Source organism: Capra hircus, chromosome 10 (assembly GCF_001704415.2).
Source record: "Capra hircus breed San Clemente chromosome 10, ASM170441v1, whole genome shotgun sequence".
Classification (NCBI taxonomy): domain Eukaryota; kingdom Metazoa; phylum Chordata; class Mammalia; order Artiodactyla; family Bovidae; genus Capra; species Capra hircus.
Window position 1 is genome coordinate 94,628,196 of NC_030817.1, and position 26,021 is coordinate 94,654,216.

Genomic DNA, 26,021 nt, shown 5'->3' on the forward strand with positions numbered 1-26,021 from the left:
TCAAAAATTTTGAGAAAACCCATCCAGTGATGTTCTGGCTTCATTTGCAAATGCACCAAATGGAAGAACTCTAAAGGAACTAAGATAATACTAAATGTACTTTTCCCCAGGATATGCATTGCAAACAGGAACTTTTATACAGTTCTGGGTTTTCCCCCCATAATCCATTGACTGAACAACACGAGTTATAAATTGTAACTTATGTTTGGCTGCATCTTTTTCAATGAATATGGTCAGGATTGTTTACTTTCATTCCTGAAGAATATTTTCTTACGGCTATACTTTTGCCTTGTCATTCATCATTACACTGTTAAGTTAAACAGCAAAGGAGCAGTTAAACTTCAGTTTCAAAGAGATTATATAAGAATCATTTATATTTTATTGAAGTATAATTGATTTACAATGTTATGTTAGTTTCTGGTATACAATGTAGTGATTCAGTATTTTTATATGTTATACTCCATTTAAAGTTATTGCAAAGTAATGACTATATCCCTGTGCTTATTTATTTTATACATAGTATTTTGTATCTCTCAATTCCCAAACCTTTTTTTGCCCCTCTCTCTTCCCTTTCCCCACTGGTAACTGTTACTTTGTTTTCTGTATCTGTGAGTCTGTTTCTGTTTATACATTGATTTGTTTTATTTTTTTGCATTCCACATATAAGTGGTAATATAGAGTATTTTTCCTTCTCTTATTTCACCAAGAATAATACCTTCTGGGTTGTTGCAAATGGCAGAATTTCATTCTTTTTTATGGTTGAGTAGTATCCCATTGCATGAATATATACTCCATCTTCTTTATCCATTCATCTGCTATGGACAGTTAGGTTGTTTCCATATCTTTGGTATTATATATAATGCTACTATGAACATGGGGGTGCTAGTATCTTTTTGAATTCATGTTTTCATTTTCTTTGGATGTATATCCAGCAGTTTAATTGCTGGATCATATCATGGTTTCTTTTTTTAAATTAATTAATTTTATTTTTGGCTGCGGCGGGTCTTCATCTGCTTTCTGTGCGGGCTTTCTCTAGCTGTGGAGAGCAGGGGCTGCTCTTCCTTGCAGTGCACTAGCTTCTCGTTGCGATGGAGTCTCCGGTTGCCGAGCGCTGGCTTTCGGTGCTCAGGCCTCAGCGATTGCAGCACGCTGGCCCAGTAGCTGTAGCACGTGTGCTCTCAGGCATGTGGGCTTCACCTGTTGCGGTACACAGGCTCAGTAGTTGCAGCTCACAGGCCCCAGAGCATGGACGCAGTCGTTGCGGCCCTCGGGCGTAGTTGTTCCACAGCATGTGGAATCGTCCCAGACCAGGGATCGAACCTGTGTCCCTTGCATTGGCAGGTGGATTCTTATCCACTGTGCCACCAAGGCAGTCCAGTCATATCTTAGCCCTACTTTTCTTTTTAGGAGCAGTCTCCATATCTCCATACTGTTTTCCATTGTTGCTGTTGTTGTTCAGTCATTAAGTCATGTCCAACTAGTTCTCTGCGACCCCATTAACTACAGCACACCAGGCTTCTCTGTCCTTCACTGTTTCCCTGTTCAAACTCATGTCCACTGAGTCGGTGCACAGTGGCTGCAGTTTACATTCCCACCGACAGTGTACAAGGGATCCCTTTTCTACAAATCCTTAACAGCTTTTGTTGTTTGTAGACTTTTTGATGACAGATATTTTGACAGGTGTGAGGTAACATCTCACCACGGTTTTGATTTGTATTTCTCTGGTGATTATTAGTGTTGAACATTTTTTCATGTGCCTGTTAGCTATCTGTATATCTTCTTTGGAAAAATGTCTATTCACGTCTTCTGTCCATTTTTTTAGTTGGTTTTTTTTATATTGCATTGTATGAATTGCTTATGTATTTTGGACATTAACCTCTATTGGTCATATCATTTTCAAATATTTTCTTTCATTTAGTAGGTCATCTTTTTGTCTTGTCAGTGATTTACTTTGCTATGCAAAGCTTTTCAGTTTCATTAGGTCCCATTTGTTTATCTTTTATTTCATTTCCTTTGTTTCCTTAGGAAACAGATATAATAATGTAACAAAATAATATTAAATATTACAATGATTTATTTCAAAGAACATCCTGCCCATGTTCTCTGTTGGAAGTTTTGTGGTTTCTGTTCTTACGATTATGTCTTTAATCCATTTTGAGTTTATTTTTGTATGTGGTGTGAGAAAATGTTCTAATTTCATTCTTTTACACGTAGCTGTCCAGTTTCACTACTTATCATAGGTACCATTTATTGAAGAGACTTTCTTTCATCCATTGTATTTTCCCTCCTCTGTCACAAGTTTGTTGAAAATAACTGCATTGGTTTATTTCTGAACTTTCTAGTCTGTCCCATCAATCTGTGTCTGTTTTTGTGCCATCACCATAGTTTTGTGTAGTCTGAAGTCAGGGAGCATGATTCCTCCAGCTCTGTTCACCTTTCTCTAGATTGCTTTGGCAGTTCAGGGTCTTTTGTGGTCTTGCATAAATTATAGGATTACTTGTAGTTCTGTGAAAAATGCTGTGACTGTTTTGATAGGGATTGCATTAGATCTGTGGATTACTTTGGGTAGCATGGAAATTTTGATAGTATTCTTTCAGTCCAAGAACACAGTATATCTTCTCTTTTCCATGTATCATCTTCAGTTTCCTTCACTAATGTTTATAGTTTTCAAAGTATAAGTTGGTTAAGATTATTCCTTGGTATTTTGTTCTTTTTGATGAAATTGTGAATGTAAGTAATTGTTTTTTTTCTTACTTTCTCTTTCTGATAGCTCCCTATTAGTGCATAGAAAAGCAGTGGATTTCTGTATATTAATCATGTATCCTTCAACTTTAGTAAGCAGATGTATTAGGAAGTGATAATGATGCAATTCATTATGAAAGAATTTTTGCCTTATAAAAGCTTGTACACTTGCATATCAGAGTATAACTGTGGGGAATATAAAAATACCAAGTTCATTGCCCATCTTCAGCATTATGTTGTTGGGTCTGTTTTGCTTTTCCTACAGAAGTGTTTTCAGCTCTCTCAAGATAGTATTTGGTTTATAATAAATATGGAAATCATAAATTATATAATGTTATATGTGCCAATTTTAATAAAATGTGTTTTCATAATTTTATTTTTTCCACTTGGTTTGCTCATGGCAAAGGCCTTGTGGTTTTAGAAGCCTAGAGTCTGACCTCTGGAGGCTGTTTTCTTTGATTTTCTCTTTTTGTTTACAGCTCAGAAGAATAGCCTTGACCCTTCAGATGGAGAGGAGGCACACCGGCACAAGGTAGCTCTCTGTTCAGCAGTGAACGTGTTTATGGAGCACACCTGTGGGTTATTTTATTGATCATTGGAGGGGAAAGAAAGACTGTTAAGCATTCATCAGGAACAGTGACTTCGCCTTTGCTTTTTAGACACTTTGGAATAATTACATGAGACTCAGAAGGTTCTGGGCTGTTAGTGTGGGAAGCAGTTGAGTAATGTAGTGTATGTGGGCACACTAATGTATTGGTAACCATTTCTACTTCCTTTCTCCTCTTTATAAAGCCATGAGGTTTATCAGCCATGTTGACTTTCCTCTGGCCTGAGCACAGTATGAGAGTCAAAGGTGCTAATCCAGCCCGTTAAACTTTACGTGGTGGGCAGTTATTTCCCATCTGATGCTTCCGTTGTGATGTGTGAGAGGAAGCCCTGTTCCTGTCTCAGTCTTGTCAGCCCAAAGTAATCTTTCCGTACACGCCTACTTGGTTGCATTATCTGTCTTTTTGTTTTTAAATCCCTTCTTCCACTACCCTATGCGGAAGCATACTATGATGCTCACAGATACCAGAGGAAGAAACTCTTAATTCTATCTCTGTAACAAATGGGAGAAGAGAGTGGTTTTAAAGCATATTTACAAAGATTCCTTATGAAGGAATTATCTGATTGTTTTAAAAGCCTATACGGATTAGCTTGATTAAAATTTTTATTATGTTTGGTAATAAGATTGATAGTGCTAAAATACTGGCAAGTACAAAGTAAAATGTACAGGAAAAAATAACAATTAGAGCATATATGGAATTTGAATCTATTACATTTGTCTTTCTGCTTTTTGTCTATTTTTTTCTGAAATATACATCAGGTTGTATATATCCTAGCAGGCCCTGTGGTTAGATTAAATTATAAGGTTGAATGGAATAATAGTTTTCTTTTTCTCCAGTCCAGAATGAATTGAATGCAGAATTACAGCTGACAGTTAAAGCTAACTATGTATTTTGTTTCTATAGAAACCAAAATTCAGTTCTAAAAATCACAGTGGGTTTGTTTGTGATGAAAATTCCAACAGACAGAAGCCAGAACATGTAGAAGTCAATAAAGGAAGCAGAAAGAGTTTATTTATAAATACAGATATATATGAACGTTATCAAAAAGATTCCCCAAACATGAGAATTGGTAAATCCAAGCAGAAACAATCAGTTCTCAACCAGATACACTCTACAGGATTCAGAAAGGACAATCTCCGTAGTGCTGAGGATCCCAGCACAAGTGTGTCTAAAGATAAAGGAAGAAGAAATGCACAGCATGAAAGGACTCAAGTGGATGATACAAGCCAAGAAAGCAGTCCAAGAAAGACAGTGGCTGTCTCTTCTTCTAGAAGGAGAAGCAGATCAGTTACTCGTCAGCAACAAGCTCTCCAAATCCTTGATGACCTTCCAGAAAAGTCTTGTAAACCTTTCAGCCAAGCTCTATCAGGCCTGAAAAATGGTTTGTGTAATGATGTTGAAACTTGTTCAATTCCCAGAGAGATACATACTCAAAGCCTGGATTTATCAGACAGTCAAGGAATAAAATGTATGGAAGTAGAATCCACTGACCAAGCTGAAGCTGTTTCTCTCTTAGGACTTTCTCTACATGAAAAAACCAGGTTACTACCTGTTACTACAGATCAGCAGCCTCATACTCTCCAAGACCAGGAGCACATTAGCCCTTATAAATCTCATGAAAACCGTAACTCAAGTCAAAAAGATGAGAGCCTCAAGTGGGAAAAAATTTCCCCATCCTTTATAAAGGAAAACTTTAATAATGATGATCATGGTGATTCCTGTGCCTCTGAGGAGACTGTAATATCTAAAAAGGTGATAAGTTCTTCAGGTGGCAAAAACCATGATAATTATAAAGAAAATAAAACAAATAGAGAAGAAATGGATTTTCAACAATTTTTACCTTCTCAAGACCATTTTCCACAGGAAAATGAGTTAAAAGCAGACAGCCTAACCACGCTTCCACAACAGGAAGCTGTTCGTTTTTCTAATTCAGATGATATAATAGTTTCTGAACATGTTCCAGATTATGAGCAATGTTTATGTGGAACTTCTTTTGATCACTCACACGGCAGTCCTGAACATACTCCTCTGGCTTGTATAGGAACACTCTCGACACAGGAAGCTTCAGAGTTGACCAGTCATGAAAAGCTGATCAAGAATCCTCAGGATTATAGCCCCAGCACACTAACTCCTTTAATGAATCAAACAGATATACATATTGTGGAAAAGGTGAATAGGGAAGGAGACACCAAAAGGAATTATACTGACACAGGCCGAGAAACAAGTCCTTCAAATAGGCCTTCATCCAGAGGTGTTCCTTCTCAAGTAATGGAAACAACTGAAGTTGAAAAAAGGAGACAAGAGAGCAAAGCCATACAAAATACAGGTTTTCATTCTACTGACAATGAAGAATTGACCAACATCTCACAACTTAGTCAAAGAGAAGAGAGGGAGATTTCTCACAAACCAGGTATTACTAGTATTGTTCAATTTGTACACATTTCCTATAGATTTAGTTATTCCATAGAAATTTCCAACTGAATTTCACTTAACCTCTGCCCAAACTGATCAGAATGAGGACGTGTGGATCACAATTTGGAGATACTATTAGTTAGTTAAGTAATGGTATTTTCTTTGAAAGAAGGTACTAAATTAATATTGACAGAAGTTAAAAAAAGTATTTCTATGAGATTTTAGCTTTCTTTTTAATATAGCACCTACTTGATGTCAAGAAACCTAACAACATTTTCATAGCAGGAAAATGTTAGCTCCATTGATTTTAGTGATTCACTGTTGAAATTGCATCCAGGAATCTAATTTACGTTTGTTGTATGAAAACATTTTTAAAGGCTTCCATTCCTTTAAATAAAAAAGCAGTCTAGAAAGGAACAGAAACGTGGAGCAGTTATATGACTAGACTCTTGCTTAGTCCTACAACCAGTAAGGAGAAAGACAACACTGATACTTCAAAAAAATTTTTTTTTCAGGTGAGGAATTTGTCAATGGAGATGAAAACGGTATAAGAAATTGTAAAGAGAAAAAAGAAAAACCAGATTCAGGAATTCATATGTCTACTAATATCCAATCACACAAAAAAATTCAGAATTTCAGAAAAAGAAAAACTGTCTCCAAAGCTACCTGCAGCCAAGGTTTGTACTTCTGTACTATATAAGGACAAGGTTTTTGCATGACCACTCCTAGCAATCCACTCTCCTTCAAAGAATTATATATACTTTCATATTTACTGTTTTATTTTTTTAGTCATTCACTAATTTATAAGATTATTTTGGCTATATTTGTTAGGTGGTTTTACTACAATACACCACTTGAGAATCTCTTAGTCTTCCAATATACTGCCATATTTTTGTCTGCTTGTTATGTTAGAGGGGATACGGTGAACAGTAGAGACAGCAAGGAGGTTGAGTCGGGGCAGCAGGTCTGAGTTGTGTCAGATCCCTGAGAACTTTCACTGAGCCCTTTTAACATAAGGGAAAGTCGAGAAGCATGGCCACTAGTTTCTTTCTGTCAGATACATGAACTGTGTGTGTTTGACAATATGGATAAATGGCTATTCTTTGGTAATTCTTGGAGCTAGTTCTGTGGTGAACCATAGGCTGGACTACTTCAGGTCAAGTGTTAAGCCCTGCTAAGTTGATTAGTAAGAAAAAGTTGATAGAGTAAGAGGTAGGAATACTAGGCATCCTTTTGGAACTTTTCCCCATTGTCTCCCTCTCATGTAAACTAACGCGCTTCTTATACATACCTCCAAGGGAATGGCAACCTACTCCAGTACTCTTGCCTAGAGAATCCCATGGACAGAGGAGCCTGGTGGGCTACAGTCCATGGGGTCACACAGAGTCGGGTATGACTTTGCCTGTGTGTACTGAACTGTAACTTCCTCCAATTTTAAAGGAAAACTGGAGAAGAAAATGGCAACCCACTCCAGTGTTCTTGCCTGGAGAATCCCAGGGACGGGGGAGCCTGGTGGGCTGCCGTCTATGGGGTCGCACAGAGTTGGACACGACTGACGCGACTTAGCAGTAGTAGCAGTAGTATAGTGGATTGAATAGTGGCCCCCAAAAAACCCATGTCCATGTCCTAATCCCTGGAATCTATGATACTGTTGCATTTAAAGAGTGAATATTACCTTATTTAGAAGAAGAATCTTTGCAGATATAGTTAAGGACCTTGAAATGAGGAAATTGTATTGGATTTTCCAGATGGGACCCAAATCTAACAACAAGTACCCTTATAAAAGAAAAATGGAGACAGCTTTGAGACACGCAAGGAAAGAGAAGATAATGTGAAGAGCCAGGCAAAAGAACAATGTGGCCAAAAGCTAAAGAAGCTAAGTTGGAGGAAGCAAGGAAGGATTCTTCCTTATAGCTTCCAGAGAAATTGTAGCCCTGCTGACACCTTGGTGTTGGATTTCTGGTCTCTAGAACCACAAGAAACTAATATGTTTCTCTTGTAGCACTTAATCAGATTTTCATGTAGTTTTTTACATGTCTCTCATTCCCCGAGGCTGCAGGCCACTCAAAAGAAGAGACAGTGTCATCTGTTTTCTTTATATAATGTTAGCATAGTTTAGGGAAAAATTTTATTGTTTTTAGTATTTCTAACTTGTGATGTAAGGAAAATAAATAAAAATATTTATATAATAATATTGTACTGAATTTTCTGTGAAAGAAAAATGAAATTCTCAATAGGCCATATTTTGGTTCTTGACATCTTTTGTCATCAGAGACACACTCGTTGAGATATGAGAATAAATGTAGAAAGCGGATTATGAACTACCAAGTGAAATGAGCATAGAAATGAAGCAAGTCTTATTTGTCTCAGTCAAGCTTAGGACAGAGTGAACAACAGTTGGAATGCGTTAACGTGCTCAGATGCTCTACCGTTTCTTCACGAATTGTGTTTTAAAACAGCAACAGCAATTATAATATTAATTGAGGTATGTTTCTGTGTGGGACTTCCCTGGTGGCTCAGATGGTAAAGAATCTGCGTGCAATGCAGGAGACCTGGATTCGATGCCTCGCTTGGGAAGATCCCCTGGAGAAGGGATTGGCACCCCACTCCAGTATTCTGGCCTGGAGAATTCCATGGATAGAGGAGCCTGGCAGGCTACAGTCCATGGGTTGCAAACAGTTGGACATGACGGAACGACTTTCACTTTGTGTGTAGTGCACGCTTTTTAGGATGTTTTTAGGAGGTTGCTTTGTGTTTTCTAAGATCCTTCATAATAATCAGCACTTGGCAGAAAACTCAGTTTTGCTTGGCAAATTTACAGAAGGGAAGACATCTGGGATCGATGAGAGGAATGCCACAGGGGAAAGCCGGCTTCATTTGGCTGCCAGAAGAGGACGTTTGTCTCTGGCGAAAGCTCTGATAGAATCTGGAGCAGACGTGAATCTAAAAGATAATGCAGGTTTGGATTTTTAAATTGTAAATGTCTTTATAATTTGAACTCACTGATACATATATTTCACCCACCCTCCCCCATTTTGATCCTGACTGTTACATAGAAGCTCACTTTGAAAATTCTTTTTATAATATTTTATGGTTTATCTTAGTTCCCACCAATTGCAAAAATAACCATGGAAACAGCTTTTAATATATCTTTGGGAGCATTCATTTATTTTCATTCATTTTTCAATAAAGAAGCTTTATTAAGGCATTTTCCTTGGAGGCTTTAATATCATTGCTTAACATTATAGGGAATGCCAAATTTTCCTCTTTCCCTGTCCCTTCTTTTCTTATTTCTTGATAATATTCCTTTTTTTCTTCCAGGTCATGTTTTTATCTTAAAGCTCCATTTTTAAATTGATCTTCTAACATTTTTCTCAAGCACACACACACAAAAAACTTGTATAAGAAATTCCAGAGGGAAAAAACTCAGATTGATTGTTCACATGTCTTTTTAAAGAGAAATGTGACAATATAAGATATAAATAGGAAGGTCAGATGATCTTCAGTTCAGTTCAGTCACTCAGTCGTGTCCAACTCTTTGCGACCCCATGAATCGCAGCACGCCAGGCCTCCCTGTCCATCACCAACTCCCAGAGTTCACTCAGATTCACATCCATCGAGTCAGTAATGCCATCCAGCCATCTTATCCTCGGTCGTCCCCTTCTCCTCCTGCCCCCAATCCCTCCCAGCATCAGAGACTTTTCCAGTGAGTCAACTCTTCGCATGAGGTGGCCAAAGTCCTGGAGTTTCAGCTTCAGCATCATTCCTTCCAAAGAAATCCCAGGGCTGATCTCCTTCAGAATGGACTGGTTAGATCTCCTTGCAGTCCAAGGGACTCTCAAGAGTCTTCTCCAACACCACAGTTCAAAAGCATCAGTTCTTCAGTGCTCAGCCTTCTTCACAGTCCAACTCTCACATCCATACATGACCACTGGAAAAACCATAGCCTTGACTAGACGGACCTTAGTCGGCAAAGTAATGTCTCTGCTTTTGAATATGCTATCTAGGTTGGTCATAACTTTCCTTCCAAGGAGTAAGCGTCTTTTAATTTCATGGCTGCAGTCACCATCTGCAGTGATTTTGGAGCCCCCAAAAATAAAGTCTGACACTGTTTGCACTGTTTCCCCATCTATTTCCCATGAAGTGATGGGACCAGATGCCATGATCTTCCTTTTCTGAATGTTGAGCTTTAAGCCAACTTTTTCCCTCGCCTCTTTCACTTTCATCAAGAGGCTTTTCAGTTCCTCTTCACTTTCTGCCATAAGGGTGGTGTCATCTGCATATCTGAGCTTATTGATATTTCTCCCGGCAATCTTGATTCCAGCTTGTGCTTCTTCCAGCCCAGCGTTTCTCATGATGTACTCTGCATATAAGTTATATAAGCCAATATACAGCCTTGACGTACTCCTTTTCCTATTTGGAACCAGTCTGTTGTTCCATGTCCAGTTCTAACTTGCTTCCTGACCTGCATACAGATTTCTCAAGAGGCAGGTCAGGTGGTCTGGTATTCCCATCTCTCTCTGAATTTTCCACAGTTTATTGTGATCCACACAGTCAAAGGCTTTGGCGTAGTCAATAAAGCAGAAATAGATGTTTTTCTGGAACTCTCTTGCTTTTTCCATGATCCAGCAGATGCTGGCAATTTGATGTCTGGTTCCTCTGCCTTTTCTAAAACCAGCTTGAACATCTGGAAGTTCACTTTACTAGTATGTGAGATGAGTGCAATTGTTCAGTAGTTTGACCATTCTTTGGCATTGTCTTTCTTTGGGATTGAAATGAAAACAGACCTTTTCCAATACTGTGGCCACTGCTGAGTTTTCTAAATTTGCTGGCACATTGAGTGCAGCACTTTCACAGCATCATCTTTCAGGATTTGAAATAGCTCTACTGGGATTTCATCACCTTCACTAGCTTTGTTCATAGTGATGCTTCCTAAGGCCCACTTGACTTCACATTCCAGGATGTCTGGCTCTAGGTGAGTGATCACACCATCGTAGTTATCTGGGTCATTAAGATCTTTTTTGTGTAGTTCTTCTGTGTATTCTTGCCACCTCTTCTTAATATCTTCTTCTTCTGTTAGGTCCATACCATTTCTGTCCTTTATCGAGCCATCTTTGCATGAAATGTTCCCATGATCTTACCCTAATTTAATATCTGACTTGAAACCATTTGGCATGATTGGTGCTTACTTGGTCCCATGATAGCTTGTGTTCTGTTAGTCATTTGTCGCTTGTATCAATAAGTATTTTGATGAGATTAATTTGTTTTAAAAAAATGAAGATTATGTTTTTATTGAGATATACTTGATTTATAATATATTAGTTTCGAGTATACAACATAGTGATTCAAAATTGATAGACTATATTCCACTTAGTTATTATAAAATATTGACTGTATTCCCTGTACTGTACAGTATATCCTTGAGCTTATTTATTTTATATATAGTAGTTTATACCTTTTAATTCCTTACCCTATCTTGCCCCTCTCTTCATCCCTCTGACCTCTGGTAACCACTAGTTTATTGTCGGTATCCATGAATCTGTTTTTGTTTTGTTGTATTTACTTGTTTCTTTTATTTTTTAGATTCTACGTAGAAGTGATAACATAGAGTATTTATCTTTCTCTGTCTGACTTATTTCACTAAGCATGATACCCTCCAGGTTCATCCATGTTTTTGCAGAAGGCAAAATTTCATTCTTTTTATGGCCAAGTAGTACTCGTTCGGAGAAGGCAATGGCACCCCACTCCAGTACTCTTGCCTGGAAAATCCCATGGACGGATGAGCCTGGTGGGCTGCAGTCCATGGGGTCGCGAAGAATCGGACACGACTGAGCGACTTCACTTTCACTTTTCACTTTCATGCACTGGAGAAGGCAATGGCAACCCACTCCAGTGTTCTTGCCTGGAGAATCCCAGGGACGGGGGAGCCTGGTGGGTTGCCGTCTATGGGGGCGCACAGAGTCAGACACGACTGAAGCGACTCAGCAGCAGCAGCAGCAGCAGCAGTAGCAGTACTCGTTTGCTTATTGTAAATAATGTTGCTGTGAACTTGGGGGTGCATGTATCTTTTTGAATTAGTGTTTTTGTTTTCTTCAGATATATACCCAACAGTAGAATTGCTGAATCATGTGGAGTTCTTTTTTTTTAAGAAAATTCCATACTGTTTTTCTGCAGTGGCTGCACCAATTCACACGCCCACCAACAGTGTGTAAGGGCTCTCTTTCTTACGTATCCTCACCAACATTTGTTATTTGTTGGTATTCTTTTTGTGAACACTATTTGTGTTCTTTTTGATGATAGTCATTCTGACCTAAGTGGGATAATATCTCATTGTGGCTTTGACTTGCATTGTTTTGATGATTATCAGTGTTGAGCATCTTTTCATGTGCCTGTCGTCCATCTGTATATCTTCTTTGGAAAAACATCTGTGCAGGTCTTTTGCCCACTTTTTGATTGGCCTGTTTGTTTTTTGATGTTGAGTTGTATAAGCTGTTCATCTATTTTGGATATTAACCCCTTACCAGTCATATCATTTGCAGATATTTTCTGCCATTCAGTAGATTTTCTTTTATTTTTGTTAATGATTTCCTTTGCTGTGAAAAAGCTTTTAATTTCAACTATATTCCATTTTTAAATTTTTAAATTTTGTTTCCTTTGTCTTAGGAGACAGATCCAAAACAGTGTTGCTATAATTTACTTAAAAAGCATTTTGTCTATGTTTTCTTCTATGAGTTTTATGGTTTCCAGTCATACATTTGGTTCTTTGGTTCATTTTGAGTTTATGTTTATATATAGTGTGAGAACTATTCTGATTTCATTTTTTTAAACATATAACTGTTCAGTTTTTCCCGGTACCACTATTGAAGAAACCATCTTCTCTCCATTGTTTCTTCTTTCCTCCTTTGTCATAGATTAACTGACATAAGTGTGTGGATTTATTTCTGGGCTGTCTATTTGGTTTCATTGATCTGTGTGTCTCTTTTTCTGCCCATATGAGACTGTTTTGATTACTGTAGATTTGTAGTCTAATCTGAAGTCAGGGAATGTGGCTCCTCCAGTCTGTTCTTTTTTCTCAAGTTTATTTTGCCTAGTTAAGATCTTTTGTGCTATCATACAAGTTTTAAAATTATTCTATCCCTGTGAAAAATTCCATTGGTATTTTGATAGGACTTACATTGAATCTTAGATCACCATGGGTAGTATAGTCATTTTAACTATTAATTTTTCTAATACAGTATATCTTATCTTTTCAACTGTTTGTATCATCTTCAGTTTTTTCATCACTATTTTATAATTTCCTGAGTATAGGTTTTTTTACCTCGTTAGGTAGGTTTATTCCAAGGTATTTATTCTTTTTGTTGCAGTTGAAGATGAGAAAGTTCCTTAATTTTGCTTTCTGATCATTTGCTGTTAGTGTGTAGAAATGCAACAGATTGCTGTATATTAATCTTGTATCCTGCAGCTTAACTGAATTTACTGACAAGCCCTAGTAGTTTTTCGGTGGTATCTTTAGGATCTTTCTAGTGTAGTATCGTGTCATCTGCAAAGAGTGCCAGAGTTACTTCTTCCTTTGCAGTTTGGATTCCTTTATTTTTCTTTTTCTTCTCTCATTGCTGTGGCTAGACCTTCTAATAATAGGTTGAATAAACGTGAGAGTGGGCATCCTTGTCTTGTTCCTAATCTTAGAGGAAATGCTTTTAGCTTTTCACTGTTGAGTAGGATGTTAGCTGTAGTTTGTCATATATGGCCTTTATTATTTTGTTAAGATACATTCCCCCATGCCCACTTTTTGGAGAGTTGATCATAAATGGGTGTTGAATTTTATCACAAGCTTTTTCTGCATCTGTGTGGTCATACGATTTTTATTCTTCATTTTGTTAATGTGGTATGTCACATTAATCGATCTGCAGACATTGAAAACTCCTTGCATTCCTAGGATAATCCCGCTTGATCATGGTGTATGCTACTTTTAATGTATTGTTGGATTCGATTTGCTAAAATTTTTGCAAATTTTATTTTTGCACCTATGTTCATCAGTGACAGTGACCTGTAATTTTCCTTTGTGTGTGTGATATCTTTTTCTGATTTTGGTGTCAAGGAGATGCTGAGCATGTACAGTGAATTTGGAAGTGTTTCTTCCTCTGCAGTTTTTGGGAATAATTTGAGAAGGACAGGTGTTAATTCTTCCCTAAATGTTTGGTAGAATTCATCTGTGAAGCCATCTGGACTTTGTTGGGAGTTTTAATTACTGATTCAATTTAATTACTGGTAATTGATCTGTTTATATTTTGTATTTCTTCCTGGTTAGGTCTTAGGAGATTGCATATTTTTAGGAATTTTTCCTTTTCTTGTAGGTTGTTCTTTTTATTGGCATGTAGTTGTTTGTAGTAATCTGTTATGATCCTTTGCATTTCTGTGCTGTTAATTGTAACATTTTTATTTATATTTTATTTTATTTTATTTGGGCCTTTTCTTTTTTCTTTGGTATATCTGGCCACAGTGTATTCAATTTTGTCTTTTCAAAGAATCAGCTCTTAGTTTCACTGATTTTTTTTCTGTTTATTTGGCCTCTGTTTAATTTATTTTTGCTCTGAACTTTATGACTTCTTTCCTTCTCCTTTCACATTTTTTGTTGTTCTTTCTCCTGTTCCTTTAGGGATAAGTTTAGGTTTATTTGAGACTTTTCTTCTGTAGAGGTTTAGAACTTGCTCTTGCTGTATCCCATAGATTTTGGATCATTATGTCCTCATTTTCATTTGTCTCTACATGTTTGTTGTTTTTTTCTTTGATTTCTTCAGTGATCCATTGATTGTTGAGTAGTATATTGTTTAGCTGCCATATGTTTGTGTTTTTTCAGTTTTATTTCTGTAGTTGATCTCTAGTCTCATAGTGATTTCAATATGAATGAAAAGATACTCAATATGGTTTCAGTGTTCTTATATTTACCGATACTTGTTTAGTTGCCTAGCATGTGACCTCTCCTGGAGAATGTTCCATGTGCACTTGAAAAGAATATGTATTCTGCTGCTTTGGGATGGAATGTTCTATATATATATCAGTTTAAGTCCATCTAATATAATGTGTCATTTATGAGTTTTTCCTTATTGGTTTTCTTTCTGGATGATCTATCCATTGATGAAAGTGGGGTGTCAAAATCCCCTACTAGTATTGTGTTACTGTCGATTTTTCCCTTTATGTCTGTTAATATTTGCTTTATATATTTAGGTGATCCTGTATTGGATACAGATATATTTTAAATTGTTATACCTTCTTGGATTGATTCCTTGGTCACTATGTGATGTGCTTATTTGTTTCTTATAACAATTTTTGTTTTAAAGTATTTTATCTGATACAGATATTGCTACTCCAGGTTGCTTTTGGTTTCCATTTGCATGGAATACCTTTTCCTATTCCCTACCTTTCAATCTGTGTGTGTCTTTAGATCTGAAGTGAGTCTCTTGTAGGCAGTATATATATATATATATATATATATGGGTCTTGTTCTTGTATCCATTCAGTCACTCTGTCTTTTGATTGGAGCATTTAGTCCATTTACTTTTAAAGTAATTGTTGATATATATGATCTTCTTTCCATTGTGTTCATGGTTTGGGAGTTATTTTTGTAATTTTTTATTCATGTTTTTCTTTTGTTTTCTTGTTATTTTATGATTATCTTTAACGTGATGTTTAGTTTCCATTTCCTTTTTTGCACATCTATTGTAGATTTTTCACTTATACACACATTCATGGTAACCATGAGTGAAAAATCTGTAAACTTAAAATCTTTAAACTTCCTATTAATTTTGTACCCAGTTGACTTACTATCTTTACTGTGTATTTGCCTTTACCAATTAACTTTTTCCTTTCATAATAATATTCATGTTTCTAGTTGTGGCCTTTTCTTTTTTGCTTAGAGGAGTCCCTTTCACATTTCTCATAAAGCTGGTTTGGTGGTGCTGAGTTCTTTTAGCTCTTCCTTGTCTATACAGCTTTTGATATCTTCATCATATTTGATAAAAACCTTGCTGGGTACAATATTTTTGGTTGTACATTTTTCCCTTTCATCACTTTAAATATATGGTACCACTGCTTTCTGACCTGCAGAGTTCTGTTGTAAAGTTAGCCAGGAGTCTTATGGAAGTTCCCTAGTATGTTATTTGTTGCTTTTCTCTTGCTGCTTTTTATATTCTCTGTCTTTAAATTTTTACATTTAAATCACAATGTGTCTTAATGTGGTCCTCTTAAAGTTGATCCTGTTTGGGACTGTCTTGATCTTGTTTCCTGGGCCTGGATGTCTCTTTCTTTTCCCAGGCTAGGGGACCTTTCAGCTATTATGTTTTCAAATATGTTTTCAGTCCCTTTCTTTCTTTTCTTCATCTGGGACTCCTATAATGAAAATATTGGCACACTTGATATTGTTCCAGAGAGCTCTTAAACTGTCCTTACTTTTTGAATTCCACTCCTGTGTCATCCAGCTTGCTGATACGTCCTTATATATCATTTAGTGTATTGTTAATTCCTGTTAGTCTGTCATTTCAGTTATTGTATTCTTTGTCTCTGGTTGGTTGGTCTTTGTTTTCTAACTCTTTGTTAAAAACTTCTAATTTCTCTGTTTATCCATTCTTCTCCCAAGTTCTTTGACTGTCCTTATAGTCATTACCTTGAACTCTTAGTTTTCCTGTCTCCACTTCACTTAGTTCTTCTCCTGGGGCTTTATCTTGTTTCTTTCTTTTAAACTCTGTTGCCTCATTTTGCCTAACTAACTAGTTTATTCCTGTGTATCTGATAGGTTTGCTACATTTCCCAACCTTGGAGAAGTAGCCTCTTACAGGAAATGTCTTATGCTTCTAGGAGCTCACTTCCCTCTGATTACCAGCGCTGTATGTTCTAGGTGTCCCCACTATGTGGGCTACACGTGTCCTTCTTTTGTGTCAGTCTGACTGCTGTGGGTGGTCTGGTAGGCTTGGCTTGTCCCCAGTTGGGTTGGTTGCCCTGCTTTGTGTGGAGGCTGCTGGCCTGGTTGGTGGAGCTATGTCTCAAGGCAGTTGGCTGTTGAACCCCAGGAGACCCCAGGACTAGTGCTTGTTTACTGATGGGCAGAGACTGGATATAGGAGATCCCAGGGCTGTTTCCTGCCTTCCAGTGGATGAAGCTAGTTCTTGGGACTACTGCCAGCCCACTGGTGAGCAGAGCCAGGTCTTGGGGACTGGAGGCAGGGTCCACAGGTTCTAGAGCTCATGTTGGACTGCTGATGAGTTGGGACCAGTTCTTGATACAGGTGGCTGTGGGGTTCAGTGGACCTAAAGTTTATGTTGGCCTACTGCTGAGCAGAACTTGGGCCCAGCTGGTCCTCGGGCTGGTGCTGGCCTACTTGTTTGTAGACTGCCTTCTGTCACAGCAGGCTGTGGAGCTGTAATAGTCCAGGGGCTGGTGTCCACCTGCTAGTGGCTGAGTCTATTCCCAAGGCTAGAGCAGGCTTGCTGATGGACAAACCTTAGGCCCAGGGGTTACTGGGGCTGGTCCCCACTCATTGGTGGGTAGAACTGGGCTCCAGGGTCTCTGGCTGCAGGGCCCTGGGTGTCCTGGGTCTACTGTGTGTACACTGTGGGAAGAGCTGGGTCCTGGGCCTTCTGGTGGACAGGGCCATGTTCAAGGGCAGCTGTGGGCTCAGAGGATGTTAAAATACCCTGTTTTCAATATTATTTCCTGTCTAGTACTTAGTATATACATTTGAATCAATATATGTATTCATTCCATTTGTGCAAATGAACTTAATAATGAGGATACTACTTGAGTATTGATTTGTAAGTAGCTTCTTTTGTTTTCTCTTTTTTAGGTTGGACACCACTTCATAAGGCAGCTAGTAACGGATGGAGTGATGTAGAGTTGTTAAAAGCTAGTGCTAATGTTTACTGTGAAAATGTAGATGGAATTCTACCCTTACATGATGCTGTTGCAAACAACCATTTAAAGGTATAGTGCATCATATTAGGTTCCTATTTCTTTTTCTTTAAAAAGTGAATGAAGACAGTGAAGGTATTTTAAATTCCTAATTAAAGTGATTCCTTAAGACAAAGAATTTTTAAAACTTCTTAGAGGCACAAGTGTATATGATATTACATACAGTTTAGAAAAGCAATATGTTTCCTAATGAATCCTGTTTCCATTGTCTCTTCATTGTGTAATTCATGTAAATCAGAATAAAATGAAATGGCTAAGAGTAAACACAGCCTATCAATGTAATACATTATAATTTTAATTGTCTTAAATGATTTGCTGTTGTGCATAAGAGTATATATAGTGATGATATATTTGATAACCAGACAATTTTAAATTCAGAAATTTCTTAGTGAGTTTGAAGTTTCAAAGAAATGAGTAAAAGCTTAAGTTGCTTGTTTCTTTGGGGGTTGTTGTATTTTTTTTTCTCATTTTTTAAATAAACTATTATGGTGAAAATAACAGGGGAAAATTACTAGGTTAATTATTAGAGTAACACTAAATTTCAAATCTAGATGTTAAAATTCTTCAGATTTTTAAACTTATCTCTTTTTTTGACAAACCTTAGGAGAAAATTTGTCTGTAGATAGTATAGATTTCAGGAATAATTTTTCGCTTTGAAAAGTCATTAAGGAAATTACCAGCAACAACAACAGTATAAAACCAAGATTCATGTAAAAAAATATTTTGGATCTCTCACTAATACCACTTTATCTGTCTCTAGGTATTTTTTAATAGTCTGGTAGTGTTATTTAATTTTGTGAAAATGTATCTCTACTGTTTTCAGCCTGAACATAGTCATGTGAAAGAAAAATATTGAATTTGTGACTTGCAGAAATAAAAGGTATAAACTAATAATAAAAGAATAGTACCAGATGGGTAGGCTAATGTCCAGGGAGGCTTCTTTTGATCAAAGAAGCTCTTTGATCTTAAAGATGTTTAAATTAAAAAGGAATTGACAAAATCTTGAGGTTATGTGATCGTGCTGTGGAAGAAAACAAACAGGAAGAGTCACTGAAGTGATGAACCTGCTGGTTATTTGCACAGGAAAAAGGTCATTTAAAGTGAAAGCACTTAAATAAGGGCAAAAAATTCATAGTAGAAAAATTAGGATTTTAGACTATCCTGAAAAATGCAATATAGAATATTGCATATATGCAATATAGAATATAAGGACCCCACCCGCAACATCACCCCCATACCTGGAAATTTGTTAGGTGGTGTTACAGAGCTCCGCGTATGGTATTCATGGGTAAGATTTATTCCAGCAATATAGTAAGGATACATGGTTGGATTATCAGAGGGAAAGGTGGAGTCTGGAGATGTCCGTGCGCAGGCTCTACTATGTACTCTTCTTCACGAGAGGCCACGTATGGTTTGCTTTTCCCTCAGCAGTGAAAGTATAGTGACATAAGTACAAAGCTTTTGTCCGGGAAAGCTGATTAGAAACTTAATGCTCATGATTTATATTGAGGGCTGGTCATGTGGGCACCCTCTACCTAGCACTTACCAAGATTCCAGACTCCCAGAAGCAGACACCACATTGTGTGTGCCGACAGTTCAAGCACAGAGAGTCACAGCAATTAGGGAAAGGTTTATATCAGCGCTGGACACTCACTGCCAGCCTGGTTCTCACATGCCAGCTACAGGCCAACCACGTAAGCGGCCTCTCTAGAGAGCAGTCTTAGGCCCGCTGTGTTAACTCCTCCAAGTAGTATTGTATTTAGTTTCTAACTGAAATATATACTGATTGATTTCTGGTTCAGCAGAGACACAATAAAGTATGTTTTCTTGGCCTAGCTTTTCTGGCAAAAGAGTATGACAGCACATAGGACATCCTTCATCTCACGGTTGACTTTTTGCCTCATGGTCTCAGGGAAGTTCATTTTTTCAAAAATTTTGCAAGGTGCCACAGTTTTGGCCCCAGGTCCTGTATTAATACACTTATATTAAAATCCTGATTTTTCTTTTTTTATGTTTATTGCTATCAGCTTGTCACTCCTTCTAGGCCCTTTCAGAGGGTAAAGACAGAAAAATATGTGAGTATACTAATACATGTATACTCATTTGTATATCTATGAATTAATCTATCTGTATATATTAAAATAAACATGAATTAAAACTGTCTTCTCAGACTCTAATCCAGCTTCACAGAGTTCATTCTAGCTTTTATCCATCTTGTTTCTTTATAACTTCTTTTTCTGACAATGATAAACCTGGTTATTTTTATCCACAGTTTATTTACTTATCTGTCCAACTCGCATATAAATGTAAAGCATTTTCAGAATTGTTAATCCATATCACTGTGTAAAACACATTTCTCTTCTAGAGCAAGGGCTGGCAAACAGCTTCCAGGGCAGTTCTGGCCCTTTGCCTGTTTTGGAGCGGCTGATAGCTGAAAGTAGTTTTTAATAGTCTTAAATGACTAGGTGGGGGAAGACAGAATATTTCATGAAAATTTCATGGAATTCACATTTTCGTGCACATGGATGAAGCTTTTCTGGAACACAGTCACGCTCATTTGTTTGCATGTTGTCTGTGACTGCTTTTGTGCTATCTCAGTAGAGCTGAGTAGTTGTGACAAGGAAACCACGGCATACACACACAAAATCATTACTCTCTGGCTCTTTCCAGAAAGCTTGGTGATTTATAAGTAAGAATATAGTGATCATGTAGTTCTTCTTGGCTTTAGCTCTACAGTATCCAGCTGAAAACACCATATTCCAAAGGAATTTAGATAAGCTAATTTAAAGACAAGTCTTATATTTTTAATACTGCTAGTTCATTATAATCTACATTAAATCTTCAAAAGAGTCAACATCACACTTTAAATTTTTATATAATAAAATTTCTTTCTCTTTCTAATTGTAGCTCAGTTGGTAGAGAATCTGCCTGCAATGCAGGAGACCCAGGTTCAATTCCTGGGTTGGGAAGATCCCCTGGAGAAGGAAATGGCAACCCACTCCAGCATTCTTGCCTGGAGAATCCTATGGACAGAGAAGCCTGGCAGGCTACAGTCCATGGGGTCGCAAGAATCAGACATAACTTAGCGACTAAACCACCACCACCACCATATTAAAATCCTGATTTTTCTTTTTTTTAGGTTAACAGTTTTACCTTTTAGTTTATCCCTTATCAGTTTTGCTTCACAGGTGCTTTAAGCATTTCTACGTTATTTTAATATATGACTTCAGGAAATCCTGGGCTTCCCTGATAGCTCAGTTGGTAAGGAATCCGCCTGCAATGCAGGAGACCCTGATTCGATTCCTGGGTCAGGAAGATCCCCTGGAGAAGGTATAGGGCCCCCACTCCAGTATTCTTGGGCTTCCCTTGTGGCTTAGCTGGTAAAGAATCCATTTGCAATGCAGGAGACCTGGTTTCGATCCCTGGGTTGGGAAGATCCCCCGGAGAAGGGAACAGCTGCCCACTCTGGTATTCTGGCCGGGAGAATTCCATGGACAGAGGAGCCAGCAGGCTACATCCCATGGGGTTGCAAAGATTCAGACATGACTGAGTGACTTTCTCTTCATAAGTGAGAATTTTCCTATTTTGAAGACTCTAGCTTCTCTCATAGCAATTTGGTAACTTCAAGGGGTAGAGAAGATGATTACTCAGACGTTGAGGGTCTTCTGTAAAGATAATTGTCAAGAACTGAAAATTAACCACAGGAAACAGCAGAAAGGAACTTGGTTTAGCAGACAAGACACAGAACTGGAGAACTTGAAGTCTAGGCCTAGTTCTGCTGCTTGAAAAAGATAAAGATAACTTTACCCTTGAAATAAGGAGTTTGATCTAGAGCTGCACTGTCTATACTATAGCCACTAACCACATGATGACTATTTAAATTTAAATCACCTAAAATCAATTAAATTTAAAAATTCAGTTCTTCAGTTGCATTAACCACATTTGAAGTACTCAGTAGCTACATGTGGCAAGTGGCTCCCGTATTAGGCAATGCAGATTAGAACATTTCCATCATCACAGAGACCTCTGTTGGACAGCTCTGGTCTAGAGCAAGGATTGGTAAATATTTCTTGCAAAGGACTAGATAATCAGTAGTTTAGGTTTTCTGGGCCACACAGCCTCTATGCAACCACTCACCTGCTCTTCTGTTATAAAAGCAACCCTAGACAGTTTGTAAATGAGCGGGTTTTGACTGTGCGCCACTAAAACTCCATTTACAAAATCAGGCAGCAGACAGGATTTGGCCCATGGACCATAGTGTGCTATTATTGCTTGTTCTAGAGAATCACTGATGTTCTTGATACCTAGGTGGTGATACAGGTAAAGTTTGCTTTTGGATTAATCTTCCATATCTCTATTGCCTTCACTTTAAAGAGAAATATTCTATTTGAAATGGAGGTAGTGTTTTTAATGAAATTTTAATTACTTTGACACTTGTATTGGCCAGCATCTTTCCTTATATCTTCATTAACTTTCCCTCCATGCAACAGTTTTTCGTTTGTTATTTCTGATTCACTTTCTCCCTTTTGTCCCTATTTTTTTTTTTTTGAGGTAGGATATTGATAGATAATCTAGAAAGATAAGTTAGGGAACAAGATATATAAATATATGGTATTGTAGACCTGTGTGTGTGCTAAGTCATTTCATTCGTGTCCAACTCTTTGTGACCCTATGGACTGTAGCCAGTCCTGCTGCTCTGTCCATTAGATTTTCCAGACAAGAATACTGGAGTGGGTTGCCATTTCCTTCTCCAGGGGATCTGCCCGTCCCAGGTCTCCTACATTGCAGGCAAATTCTTTACCACTTGTGCCACCTGAGAAGCCCAATTGTAGAACTAATAAGTATCAATTCTATAATATCCTGTGATTTTCTCTCTTGCATGACTATAGACAAAGTTGAGTTCATCATCTTATTTTCTTTTTCAACTTGCATATTTAAAAAAAAAATCTTAGTTTCTGTTGTAAATTATCTTCCAAGGTGGTTTTGTATTCTACCTTATAAACTGTGGAGTATTAAAAGATAAGGAAAAGGAGAATGAGAGGAAAAGATTTGTTTTTTAAAGCTAAAATATGGATGGGAATGGACACTCACTTTTGTGCAAGACAGGGTAACAGGGATGAGATATCCCCTCCCACCTTAAAAGCTAGAAAAGTGAGAAAAATATGTAAAATAACAGTTTTGAGATATTAGACAACGTGCAGGAGAGAACAGAAGCAAACGGGATGAGCCTTGTGGATTGCCCCACCTTCTGGGCAGAGGAGTTTCCAGGCAGTCATGTAGGGAGGAGGAAAACAAATAGCCTTATGATCTCAGAGAGCTGAGAAGACAGAATTTGGAGTTTCAAAGACTCCAGCAGCTAAAATTCTGAGAGCAAGATACCAGACAGAATGTATCTGCGTAGAGAGACCTCTCCAGCGATGTAAAGGGGGAACTTCCTCAGTTCTTTGGCGGATCTACAAATGTGTGTAAGGAAAGCACGTAAATGCTGCAGGGAGGACTGGCAGAACCGTTGCTGGGGCTTACACACAGCTGATTAGGGGACTGTTTCCCCTGAAGCCCCACCATGTGCCAAATACTTTAGACATGGGTTCACATTTAAGCCTCATGGGTGAGAAGAATGAGATTCAAATGGTAAGTAACTTGCCCAAGGACATAGCTAGTAAGTAGCAGGAGTGAGTTTTGTATGCTTGACCTTAAAACAAATATATTTTCCTTCATGCTGGGCTAATTCTAGGCTGATAGAACAAATAAGGAACTGTCATAATTTCTACTGGTGCATTTGCTTCTAAATTTTTATGCTTCTCCATACCTGAACACAAGTGGAAAGAGAAAAGCTACTAGAACATAGCATATCTTTAACAAAATACTGACCATCTTTTCCTGATCAAAAGGTTTTTCAGTGATTTGAGTTGCTTGTATTATGCAGATGGAATCATTGACTGTTTTTTACTAACTTGACTTTTACTATCAATAATAAGTGACAGTCTTTAACTCTGATGAGTCACAAATTTAATTCTAATACCCAAGTTTGAGTTATTCAGGAAAGCATTATTTATATCAGAAACTTTTGCCCCCAGAATGTCACAACATTTATCTTTGACCTCAGTTTTCTCCTCTGTGAAGATGGGGTTGGGGTAGATTATTTCTGTTTCTTTTTATCTTGTTAAGATTCTGTGAATACAAGTCATCTATTTAGGAAACATATTTGCATAGAGGGTATTAGAATGGACATTAGGTTCCCAAGCTAACTTGTAAAAACTCCTAAACAAGTAACATATCTGAAGTATTATAGTTCAAGTAAAACTTTATTCAACTTTGTCTAATGGTGGTTTATAATACAGTGCATAGTATAGTATAATATAATACAATATAATATAATCCTGAAACGATCTTTTCTCCCTTCTGTACCCCATCTTCCAGCAGCTTAGGGGAGGGCAAAGGGCTGTGTAACAGAGAGAGAGTAAATCCTTTTGCACATCAGTCTGTCTAAGTCTGCTCTTAGACAATGAAAGCAGCATATCTGGTACTTTCATATCACTGTATTTGATTCTCCTGTGAAGACAGATCAGGCCAAACAGTGAATCAGTTTACAACTGTCATATCAAATTTAATCGAAATTTTCTTGGTCAGAGTTTGAGTAATTTTTTGATAACTTTTAATATTTGATAGTGTTATACTATAATGAAAGCAGAAATGATTGATTTTAGGTGTCTGTAGAGATAACTTTGGAAAAATACCTTCTAGGCAGCTGAGATGCCACTACAACATGGAGCAAACCCTAATCAAAAGGATGAAAAGCAGAAGACTGCTTTGGATGAAGCAGATGATGAAAATATGAAAGAGCTGCTGAAATCTTGTGGTGCTGTTGAGACTGACAGTAGAGATGAGAGTGATGCTGTAGCCACTGGTATGAATAGCAATGTTTCTTGCTACTTTATACAGGTGTATAACTCTGCTTAGAAAAACAAAGTCTGCAGATTTGTGTAAATTGTTTCATAACTAGGGATAACTTTTTGTCTGTTTATTAAACTCTTGAAAAGCATAATTAATTTTTACAAATGGCATTTCAAAACTTGGTTTAATTTATAGATTATATGGTTCTATTGTATTAGAATTATATGTTGAAACAAAACACGTTCATTAAACAAACATTCATCTCTCATAACACTGGATCTGAGTGTTACTGAAACTATGCAGATTGGTTTACTTTATAGTGGGGCTGGAAAAGAATGACATTATACTAAAGTCTTTGCGGCTAAGATTCCATTACTTCAAAATTTATAATGATTCATGCAGAAGTTGGACTCATGCCAACTTTTCAATACTGATATTCTAATGCTAGAATATGAATTTGTTAAGCAACTATACTATACTTATATATGTGTGTGAGTGTATGTGTAATATATATTATAGTGGAAAGAATATTTCAAGGAAATATATAGTCAGGGAAATTTTTATGAACCATTTTTAGCAGTACTTTGCACTTAACTAATATAATGAGTTGTCTATAAGAGATAAGCATTTAGTCCTGCCATTTGTAGCAACGTAGGTGAACCTAGAGAATGTCACGTTAAATGAAATAAGCATAGAAAGATACAGAAAGGCAAACTCTTTGTGGTGTCACTTATATGTGGAACCTTAAAAAGTCAAGCTGAAAGAACCAGATAGATGGTTGAATGGTGGTTGCCAAGGGCTTGGGGGAGGAAGTGGTGGAGGAGATGGAGAAATGTTGATCAAACTTTCGCTTAGAAGATGAATTGGTTCCACGGGTCTTCTAATGTATAAGACGATGATTACAGTTTTTAATAATAAATTGTATACTTGCAGTTTGCCAAGAAAGTAACTTTCAAATGTTCTCACCAACACACACACACACAAACACACAAGGTAACAATGTGAGGTGACGGGTGTGTTTGTGTTTTTTTTAAAGAAGCATTTAGTGAGCACTGACTTAGAAAACATACATTTGTTGAGCACATGCTATACAGATCAGCCCTGGAGGAGCTTCCAGACTTGTGGAGAGATAAACCAGAAAACAGGCAGTTAAAACCAATTTCGGAAGTGTTGAGGAGAGGGACTTGATCTTCCTTTTCCTTCATGTGTGAGCCTTGACTCATGGAAGAAGAAAGCCAGGAGCTTATCTGTGTTGTCTATGAGGGAGATTATTGGGAAGAGAACCCCTGTGATGTGCTTTTCCCCTGGCCTGCCACTCCCCTTACCAACTGATAGGATTGGTGAGAGGCAAGGACAGCCATTGTGTCCTATTTTACTGGTGCGCGAGATCACATGTAGGCCAAA

The 26,021-nt window shown here is 37.5% G+C and overlaps 1 protein-coding gene across 1 annotated transcript in view; it reads left to right on the top strand.

The window, feature by feature from the left end:
- Positions 1-26,021, top strand: part of ANKRD31 (ankyrin repeat domain 31) — a 134,478-nt gene that overhangs the window by 65,886 nt on the left and 42,571 nt on the right. Inside the window, exons 13-18 of the mRNA XM_018053792.1 lie at positions 3,222-3,274; positions 4,254-5,760; positions 6,278-6,439; positions 8,584-8,721; positions 17,599-17,735; positions 24,468-24,630. Of these exons, the coding sequence (XP_017909281.1) occupies positions 3,222-3,274; positions 4,254-5,760; positions 6,278-6,439; positions 8,584-8,721; positions 17,599-17,735; positions 24,468-24,630 (2,160 nt within the window). The remainder of the gene's footprint in view (positions 1-3,221; positions 3,275-4,253; positions 5,761-6,277; positions 6,440-8,583; positions 8,722-17,598; positions 17,736-24,467; positions 24,631-26,021) is intronic.